At 38.7% G+C, this 10,764-nt stretch overlaps 1 protein-coding gene across 1 annotated transcript; it reads left to right on the top strand.

The window, feature by feature from the left end:
- The first annotated feature begins 934 nt into the window (after window positions 1-934).
- Window positions 935-10,620, top strand: LOC134811362 (murinoglobulin-1-like). The gene is made up of 10 exons (XM_063818154.1): window positions 935-1,325; window positions 1,615-1,745; window positions 2,972-3,072; window positions 3,239-3,305; window positions 4,109-4,272; window positions 4,461-4,551; window positions 4,721-4,895; window positions 5,402-5,595; window positions 6,284-6,388; window positions 6,668-10,620. The coding sequence occupies exons 2-10, from the start codon at window positions 1,617-1,619 to the stop codon at window positions 10,394-10,396; spliced, it is 4,755 nt and encodes a 1,584-aa protein (XP_063674224.1). The 5' UTR covers window positions 935-1,325; window positions 1,615-1,616; the 3' UTR covers window positions 10,397-10,620.
- The last annotated feature ends 144 nt before the right edge of the window (window positions 10,621-10,764 follow it).

Raw genomic sequence — 10,764 nt, 5'->3', positions numbered from 1 at the left:
AACCTCCCTAGCAACCTCCCTAGCAACTTCCCTAGCAACCTCCCTAGCAACTTCCCTAGCAACCTCCCTAGCAACCTCCCTAGCAACCTCCCTAGCAACCTCCCTAGCAACCTCCCTAGCAACCTCCCTAGCAGAGACCATCACAACCTGACTGGTGCCTTGTCTGTAATCAGTTTATCTGTACCTACAAAGTACCTGGAAAACTTATGAATACTCTTAAAGTAGGGGGTAATCGTTTTGAGCTAGCATATTTTAATGTTTTGGGTTTGTCATGTGACACCCCACAGAGACTTGGATTAGTCAAAGTGTTCTGCCTATCTGCTGATTCGTTAAATTGTTTAGAGGTTTAGCGTGTTCACAGAAACTGAGAGTATTGCAGCTCACGTGGAGGCTGGGTGACTTTTTAGACTTCAAACACATTTTCATTTTGCAATGAGCGATTGCAGAGCGAATTTGTGTTGGCTATTTTAAAATACAATCCTCCTGTCCCTATTGATTACATTTCGGAATTTAGTTTGGCATTATAAATTATTCCTTGAGCTATCAGCTGGCTTTCCCTTGCTCACTTTCTGAGAGTTTCTAACTGAGCCACACCAACGCAAGGTCAGGTTAATGTTGTTGTGAACTCATGGCTCAAAATTCAATTTTTAATTTCCTCTGGTCTGAAGGGAGTTAACAAGATTACCGTTCAATAAAGTGATAAGCGTCTTCAGCAGCCGGAGAGAAGAGATGTTTATCAAGTTTTAGCAGAGGTTTAATAAGGAGTAATGTGGTGGAGTCATACCAGAGCCCTGAACTGCCTAGTGCAGTGAACCTTCTGCATAACTTCAGAGCGTTTGTTTTCTGATTAGCCTGCCTTTCCCACACCAGGATTCGAATTTCATTTAAAACAGGTCGTGTTTTTTGAAGAATTCCGCCTGTGCAGGAATTAATTAATTTACCAGCTAATGTTTCCGTAGGAGGCGGACTCCTGCCCCTCTCCTTATCTTTACCTGTTTACCAATTTGAGCTCACTAAAAACAAATTCCACTCCCCACCCCCTGTTTTATCTGACCGAGCCCCTGTCACTTCTATCCCCCCCTATCTCGCAAGTCAGTTGAAATCTGAACAGCAGATATGACAGCTTACATCACGCCGGCAGATTGTTTGTCCTGCTGGTTGTTAGTGCACTAATATAAATATATGTATTCCGACTGTTTGTTCCCAACTCTTCTTCGACAGATCAGTGCTGGTCCCTAGTAACTATGGTAACTAACGTCCCTAGTTCACATAGCCTGACACTGACTCCGGGGGGCGCTATGCAGGGAAAAAACTCTTCAAACACGGTAAATTCTAAAACTATTAACGTTTATCGTACAAGAATTGTTTAATTCATGTTGCTATAATAATAGTTGATTTGTGTCAGTAAAAATGTACAATTTGTATCCACGTTTTCTTATCTCATAGGGTCATACAGATAAATATCAATGCTTATTTATCATAGCTTATCGACCGTAGCTTATTTATGTGTTTTTCCCAACATTTTCTAAGTATCTGCCTTTACTTTTGTACACGGGTGACGGGTGGATGCATGAACTTTATTCCAAATGACTGTATTTTTCATCTTACCTTCAGGTATGGTGCAAATTGTTGTACTTGTTGTCCTCTGCAGCTTGGCTGGTCTGGGCAGAAGTGCTGATGAAATGACAAACGGGATGCCTCCTTTTATGTTGATCGTTCCTCAGTATTTTAGAGCCGGCCACACTGTGAGTAGAAATTAGAAATTAGAAATTAAAAAATTGTATTTATCTTTTTGAGTATGAAATAAACCCTTTTCCGAACAGTCTGGTCGGTTTTTTATTTTATTTGTCGAAAAGCCAATAAATTATCCGGACCACCTGTGCTTTTCTCATTAAAAAATAATGCTGTATTTTAATACGTCTGGGAAAAAGGTTGACGAAATCACGTAAGAAATCAGTTCGACACACCTTATTTGTAGTTTTGGGTATTATTATTAACAGTTTTGGGTTCGCGTCCCTATCAGCAGCAACTTATCTTTAAGATTTTGGAAAAATAAACTTATGTAGTTAAAAACGAACAAATTTGGTAAACAAATTTGAACTAATACAGGCATGGATATTTTGAAATTGTGTAATTGTAATTGTTTTGCTCTCCAATTTGGAAGATATTTATGCATAGTCAATGCAATAACTTATCGGAGATTCTATGACCGGATATTGCGTGAACGAATATAATTTTGGACGAATACTAAAATGAACGCTCAAAAGCATTCAAAACTATTTAAAATCCGGAATGTTTTCATCTTTTTTGGCGTTTTTTTCCCAATTTTAGCATTGATTTTTAATATAGTAATCAAGAAAAGCAGCGGTTAAGCAGTGAAAATGTTGATATAGTTTAGTCCAATGATAGACTAATAGAAATTGAAATTGACCGAAAATAAAAAGTAGTCATATTCTGGACAATAAGTTCGTAGCGGAATACTTTTGGGAAAAACTTTGAACGGACTTTGACTTAGACGGACGGGCTTTATTTGAACGGACATTAAAATGAACGGTAGGGCTTTCAACGTCCTATGAATGTCCGTTCAAATAAAGTCTGTAAGGACTAAATTTATAAATTAAGTGCTAAAATAGCTGCTAAACTAAATCACCTTGAATAAGGTAATTTAATATCGTACACGGAATTCTGCCTGTGAAATGTTACAATGTTTGCTGTCCTTAATTCCACTTCGAAATCAGATTTTTCAAAGCATTTTGTCACATTTTTGTTCAATTTCGACATTGTCGGGGTCCATAAAGAAGATCTCTGGTAGATTCTGATGGTTTCTGATAGTTACAGATGTAGTTTTTGACATAATAAATAAATTTGGATAAAAGAATACAAAATTAAAATCTCAAAAATGTTCAATGTTCATTTGTCAGAAAACGGCAAATGTGGCGAAGAATAATTTGTTATACTGTTTATTTTTCAGACAAATATGAAGTTGATGTTGTTCACGGAGAATTCTGGTAATATCTCTATCAAGTATTACAACTACACTCGACAGTACTACCCTGAAAATATTTACCGAGAGTAAGTTTTCACTTTCAGCTTCAGTAGATACTAAATTTTATATTTGCTTACTCTGTATAATTTATCAAGAGGAAATATTCATTTTACATGATAAACAAATATAATTTTACACCAAGGACTTATATTATTTATTATGCAACATAATAAATATATGCGACTTTATCAGGACTGTTCTGATGGAAGAGACGTACGAGGTAAACGAAGATCACAGAATCATTGCTCTCCCCATAGAGGTATGACTTGCAACCTAGTTAATCATTAATCATGGTATCTTTCTAGAAATCCTAATTCACTTTTGTTATGTGCTTATGTGGTAGAATTTTCAACAGGGGTTTTCATCCTCTCATTTCATTAGTATATTATATTACCTTTATACGGCAAAGCTGCACTAAAAAGCTGTGCCCAATATTCTGCATTTAATCACAAAGTTGTCAAGAAGGGCTAGTTCCTCGCTCTTATTTCTTGTTTTTGTAGAACCTTGAGTGTTTAATTAGTCTAGAACTCGGTTCTGGTGACCTACAACTCATATTGATCCACGCCTGTCACATGACCTTAGTACCGTACACTGGTTGGTCTGGTCTGTATTTAGTAATTATGATAGGGGGCCAGATATGTAATATTAGGAGGTTGTAATTCAGTTTGAGATAAACTTTGACCTTTCCGTTTGAAAACACTAATTAGCCGTACGTTTTATTTGGCTTGTTGTTATCGGAAATAAAGAAACACCTGGCTGAATGGATAAAGCCCTGGCTGGCTCCTACTCAAGGTTATCTCTAACCAATAACCATTATTATCTCTAGACTCTAACTACTATTATCTCTAACCAGTAATCATTATTATCTCTAATTACTATTATCTCTAACCATGATTATCGTCTCTAACTACTATTATCTCTAGCTAATGTTATCTACAATTAGTGGCAGGCCTTATCAGCACTCAAAACCTAAATTCATAATTTTAGGAAATTCTGAGTTCTGACTCTAACCCTAACAATGACACTTCACAGCTTTATATTATAGATAACGTTGATATTCAGGTACCGGAGACTCTGGTGGGTAATCACGTGATAGAATATTCCGGACATGTGGAGGAGTTTGGTTCCTTCTTTTACAAAGGGTCATCCCTACCAGTCAGAGACACCGGGTACAAGTCCTACGTTCAGACTGACAAACCTGTCTACAAACCAGGCCAACCTGTCAGGTTAGTTGGTACTGGCATTTGTAGTGACCTGCCATATTGAGAGACAGTAAAACTATTATATCGGACTGCGATGAATGGGGACTTGCCACATCATGGCAACATTAAAACCTATCGACTGTTACATCGCTTCCTCGTCATAGTCAGCAGGTATTTTCCGAAAAGAGAGAATAATACTGATAATTTCACAGGTTTCGAGGATTTTCTGTGGATTCCTATTTACAAGGTGTAAAGCTATCTGACGGATTGAAAGTTGAGATCACTAACCCTGATGGTGTAGTTGTAAGTTCTAGTATTTCATTACATAGTATGTCTTTATAGTATATGTAATGAAACATGCTTGAAGTGTAAATGCTGTGCGTCATGAGAGGGAGACATTTCTGGCTATTTTGACCGAGCTTCAAATAGTAAGTCATCAAAATATTAAGTTTCAAAAAATTACCTTTTTCAGCTTTTTGAAGAGGTGATTTCAAACGAAGAAGGAGTTATCCACCAAGGAACATTCTTGCTAGCTGAAGAAGCAAAGATAGGAATCTACACAATCAGAGTGACCGGCAAGAACTCTGCTTCCTGCTCTTTCTATGTGGAGGAATACGTTCTCCCCAAGTTCGGGGTAGAAATTGAAGGTTTGTTTGGATATTTCTAATTCACAGGTTACCTGGCATGTTATTCCCTCTGCGCGGCGCTCTTTACAGTTCCACTTCTTGCATATCCGTGAAAGAATCGAGCAGTAGGCTAGCAAACTAGATCCAGATTTATTATACCGTATATGCTTAGTCTCGTCACTTATAGTGGTAGCATTCGTTAAAAGTCTAATTGTACAAGTTATTCAATCAGTATAAAATATAAATCATTCAAGTCTATCATTAATTTATCTCTCAAATACGATTAATCACTATTCTGGATATAAGTTAATGTTATATCATAAGTAATATTGTTTTGTGTTCAGTAATGTTTTAAAATGTTTAGTAAATTTTGTTTTCGTAACTATATTTATTCAGGATGTTACAGAAGGAATTAATTTAATTTAGTTTGAGGAGTCCTCACTCTCCTCACGTCCGACAATGGCGTTTCTTTTGTCACTAATAGAACACATTCACATTTCAAGTTTCCAACAATTTTCTTCGTCCAGGACCAGGACACATCGCGTCTGGAGACACGATGGTTCGAGGTAAAGTCTCCGCCACCTATACATACGGCAAACCTGTTAACGGGAAAGTAGTCCTGAAGTTCGCTGTTGACAACAAACAACAGAAAATGTACGCAGGAGCTTATCACTTTAAGGAGATTACTATGGAGTTAGTGGATGGCAGTGCTCTGTGGGAGGTAAGAAATTTTACTTTCGTGGAAATTACGGAGGTGGGGGGGGGGGGGGGGGAAGAGAGGCAGCTGGAATTTAATGTGTGTCCCCTTATATCAGGTACTGTATAGTACCATTCTATAAGTAAAGAGATTATGAATATGATTCGGCCTACATAATTGTATTCATCTAAAGAGTTATTAAATTTGGCGTATCTGATTTTTAGTCTGGCATAAAATAGGGAGTAGGGACGCTTTATCTCTAAACAAATCGTCTCAACTTAATGAATCTATGTTTAAGATAAAATCAAATGATCTATAGGTGAAAATTCGGTACAACAAACTTTGGTGACCAAAGTATGATTAACCGTTGGAGATAATGATTTTGTCCTAAAAATACACATTATCGAATTTTGTCTTTTAAACTGATATTGTAACCAAACTGAGATGAGGAAAATTTCACCCGTTTTTAACAAACAAATAAACATTCAGTCACTTAAGAAGGGTTTGCCTTTCCACGCTATTCTCAATCTTATCGTAATCTCTTGATTGAATAATGATGATCTCAATCTTATATTAATCTCCCAAGTAAATAATACTAATCTCCAAACTTTTAAATTTGTAAACCAGGCCAATTTGTTCAGTTTTTAATTCGCACGATTTCTTCTAACTACCTTTGATAACCTTTAATTACCTCTAAAGAGATTTCTTACAGATCGATGTAACTGAGCTGGTGACAAAGCGACTTAAATACCTGTTCAACCCTTTCTGTAGCCCTTCTGTTCTTGTGATTGCTGCTTCTGTTTCTGATGCTGTAGGGGTGAGTAATGAGTATTATTCATTTTTATTTTTATCTAGGTTACTAATATGAGCTTGTCAGAGATTTTACAAAATAAGAGATTTTACAAAATAAGGAAGGCAATATTTTCTATCAACTGCGTAAATATAATAGCTATAGTTTCGTTGTTGATGTTATCATAATTCCTCCGTGCTCCCTTTTATTGATTTTTAAATTGACTAACGATGCATGGTTTACTATTATAGTAACTATAGTAACTATAGTAACCATGGTAACTGGTTTGTAACTATAGCAACCCAGGGTTTCAACATTGAGAAAGTGGACTCTTCGACCAAGTTCAGTCAAACTTCAGTTAGACTGTCTTTCAACGAAAACACGCAAAAGAATTATATAGCTGGCTTCCCCTTCTATGTTGAACTGGATGTTGAGGCTCTTACTGTGACTAATATAGAAAACATGCCGGTCAAGCTCACAATGATATCAGGACTTACTGAGCTCAAGTATGTTTATAAGAATGTTCTTGTTCAAAATAGGAAAGTGTACGCTTCATTTGATGTGCCTGAGAATGCGTGTGCTCTGAAGATAACAGCTGAGATGGAGGTGAGAGATGCTTGTGATACAGTGTTTGCTTGCTTCCAACCTGAGAGGCTGGTTTCAAAGACTAAAGAGTTTATTCGGCTGGTAAAGACTGAACCCGATTCTTATAGAGCAGGTGGAACTGCTTCTTACAAGTTACTCTCCAGCAAGAGAGTAGAAAGTCTTCTATTAGTTATTCTATCTAAAGGAAACATGGTGAAAAGTTGGGGCACAGTTCCGGAATGGGAAGAAGACGAGTCCGGGAAGTTTTACAATGAGGGTTCAATGACAATACCATCAGATATGATTACTAGATCTCGTCTGTTGGTACTGGCTGCTGACAATGTATCAGGTTACATTGTAGCGAGTGCTATAGACCTGTCTATTGTGGAGGACCTAAATCACAAACTTTCTCTGCGGATGGATACTAGGTCCGCTAAACCGGGTGAAAATGTAACTATGTTCCTAACTAGTGACCCAAATTCTTTTGTTGGCGTCAGTGTAAATGATGTTAGCTTGGAGCTCATTAAGAAGCCATGCAAAGTCCTGACCAAGGAATCAACCCTTTCTTTCGTGAGAGAGCTGGACGGTGGAACTCATAAAGACTTCAGCTGTGAGAGAAACGACCCCTACCAGTGCAAGTCAAATACTGAAGTTAAAACTATTGACATTAAAGGGCTCCTCGACAGCGAAGGCTTGCAACTAACTACAAACATGATGTTTCACGATTATGATGCTGCAGAAGAAGTTAGAGACGATGATATGCTGATGTATTCTGAACGTGAATTTTCAGGATCGTCTGGTAGAGGGGGAGCAAACAAGAAAGCCAAGGCCAGTAACCGATTAGAAGAGTTTGATTCAGCTCCTGAGGATGAGGAAACCGAAGAAGACACTTTAAAAATACGAAACAATTTCCCTGAGACCTGGCTTTGGACCGATATGGTCAGTGATGAAAACGGAAAGAACATCATTTCAGCGATAGCTCCTGACACAATCACAGGATGGAAAGGAAGTGCCTTCGGATTGTCCCCTGAAAAAGGATTGGGATTCTCTAATGAAATAGAGTTCCAAACATTCCTTCCTTTCTTTATAAGTTTAGACTTGCCATATTCTGGAACTGTTGGAGAGAGAATAACTATTCCCGTCAGAATATTCAACTATTTAGATGATGAAGTTTCAGCAACAGTCCGAATCTCTTCCGAAATGTGGGGTGACCAGGATGCAACAGCGACCATAGCTTCTAAAAAAGCTAGTACCGTTGAATATGAAATAAGCCTCACCGAGGCTGGGAGTCACGACATCACAGTCACAGCCGAGACCAGTACTGGTGAGTCAGACGCTGTCCAAAAGAGCCTATTCGTTCAGCCAGGTGGTGAAAAAATTATTGATACAAGCAGTTTATTGATAATGCAGAAAGATAAGTCGGTAGGAAAAACAGTGATGACAGTAAGGTTACCGGACGGATTCATTCCAGGATCTCACCGTCTAAAATTTGTAGTAGTTGGGGACATCCTCGGCGAAGCTATCGCGGGAATTTCTAGCTTGATTCAACTTCCTTCGGGGTGTGGTGAGCAGAACATGCACAAGATTGCGATCAACGTTTTCTCAGCAAACTATATCAAATCCCTGTACGACGAACTTCCTGAAAATCTTGATTACAGCATCAAGCACAACCTGAACATCGGACTGCAGCAACAACTGGCCTACAGAAGAGGAACAACTGGCTTCAGTAACGGGTATTCCATATTTAAAGGTGGCCCCTCCAGTGACTGGCTAACAGCATTCGTCTACAAGATAGTTTCACTGTTCCCCGAACAAGTGTTTGTTCCGTGTAACAGTGCCCTGGACAGTGACAGAGACTATCTCACTCGACTGATTGAACTAGAAAAAGGGTACAAGTCAAGCACTGCTGTTGCCAGAGACGGTTGGGCTCCTTACCAATACAACTATCATCAAAACAAGGACCTTTACTGGCAATCTTACTTCCTCATTTCTATGCTGGAGAGCAACGGAGTGAGCCGATGTGGAAGCACCCTGACTGATTCTTCTTATAACTCTGATAGACTAGGAAAAGTTTGCAACTCCATCCTTGACCTATCTGCTCGATCAGATGATTGCTGCTATCATCACATGGTAGCTTACTCCGTTCAACTCTGCAAAGACCATGGCCTTCTTGACCAAGTGTCCCGTTTATCTTCCAGCGATGATGAGAAGTGTATGGGCTCTTCAACTGATGGGAGGTATAAGTTTGCTACATGTGAAGAGAATCTTGAATTTGAATCCTTCATGGGGTCAAGTAAGTCTATTGAAGCTACTGGTTATGCAGCATTGTATTTCATGCAGAAAGATAGAATTGAAGACAGTCTTCCAATGATCATGTGGCTTGCCAGTCAAAGAAATGAGAACGGAGGATTCCGATCCAGCCAAGACACTGTCATTGGACTGCAGGCTCTTGCTAAGTTTGCGGAGGTAAGTAATGCAGATATGCCTAAACGAACTGATCTCACAATTTTCCTCGGGAAAGGTGGGTCATACTTCGAAAAGGTTCGAATCAAAGAAGAAAAAAAGATGTCAACCAAAGAAATAATGGTGGCTCCAGAGTTTGGAGAATACAAAGTTAAGTGGACTGGAGTTGGAACTGCATTTGTTCAGATGATATCCGAAATTCACGTCTCTAGCAAATACTACAGCCCTCTGTATATGCTGGAAGCTGCAGCTGCAACTTATGACGGCCTCCCAACCATCAAAGTAGCTTTTAGACTTCCTGAGGAATCAAGTTCCACAATGTATCTACTGGAGGTAGCTTCACCTACTGGCATGGTCTTCACAAAGTCTCTTGTTGAGGGACAACTTCAGTTGACCGACGGTGGATTCTCTGCTATTACAAGATACGACATTAAGGAAGGAGGACAACGGCTTCATCTCTACGTGGATCCTGCCACAAAGCTTAGAGAAATCGATCTTTCAATCCCCATGGACACTAAGTTCGAGGTAACCAACAGAATGCCAGTACAAGTATCTTTGATAGATTACTACAATCCCTCTAAAAGGCAGACCATCTTTTACTCTTTTGATGAGTCCGATGCAGGTGTTGATGCTATGACGAATATTGGATGCTCTCTGGCTTTATCCTGTGACCTCCTGGAGAGCGCAGAAGCCATTGTCTTAGGTTATCCTGGTGAGAGTTCTGGAGACGTTCTCCAGATCAAGAATGCCTTCCCTTACAAAGAATGCAAGGGAAGCACTGTCCATAATATGAGTGTAGATGCGAGGTTTGCGAGTTCTCCTGACGGGTTGTGTGTCCCGTCGCTTAGAAACACCAAGAGTTTCTTCCTTCTCCGTTACAGTGCTGATGGGCGGATGGAAATCACTGGGATGACTTCTTATGAGCTCGCTTTACCGAAGATAGCCGAGTGCTTCTCGGTTATTAACTCATGTGATCAGGCACGATGAGCTGAACAAGGTTGCAGGCTGATAAAGATGCTTGCTATATTTTCTCGTTGTTTGCCTCTATATCATAACATTTTAGGGTTTTTGTTTGTTTTAGCATAGATTATTTCATTCTTTAACTTTATAATCTTACTCTGTATTGTGTATAACTATGTTGAATTGTAAAAAATATTATTTTCTCACATTTTTCTTCTGTTCAGCTTATAACCAACCCTTCCTTGAATTTTAAAACGGGTCCTGGTTTTATTTACCTTTCAAGAAGAAGATTTTGTTACATTGCTAATACAATGGTTATTGTCAGTTAACTAATACTTGATCGACCACAGCTAAAACTATATGTTTTTATGCAATATGCATATAATAATAAAATT

The sequence above is a fragment of the Bolinopsis microptera genome, chromosome 2 (assembly GCF_026151205.1).
Source record: "Bolinopsis microptera isolate Bmic1 chromosome 2, MBARI_Bmic_1.0, whole genome shotgun sequence".
Lineage (NCBI taxonomy): Eukaryota > Metazoa > Ctenophora > Tentaculata > Lobata > Bolinopsidae > Bolinopsis > Bolinopsis microptera.
The sequence above is the reverse complement of the archived record's forward strand: the minus strand, read 5'-3'. Positions and strand labels throughout refer to the sequence as shown.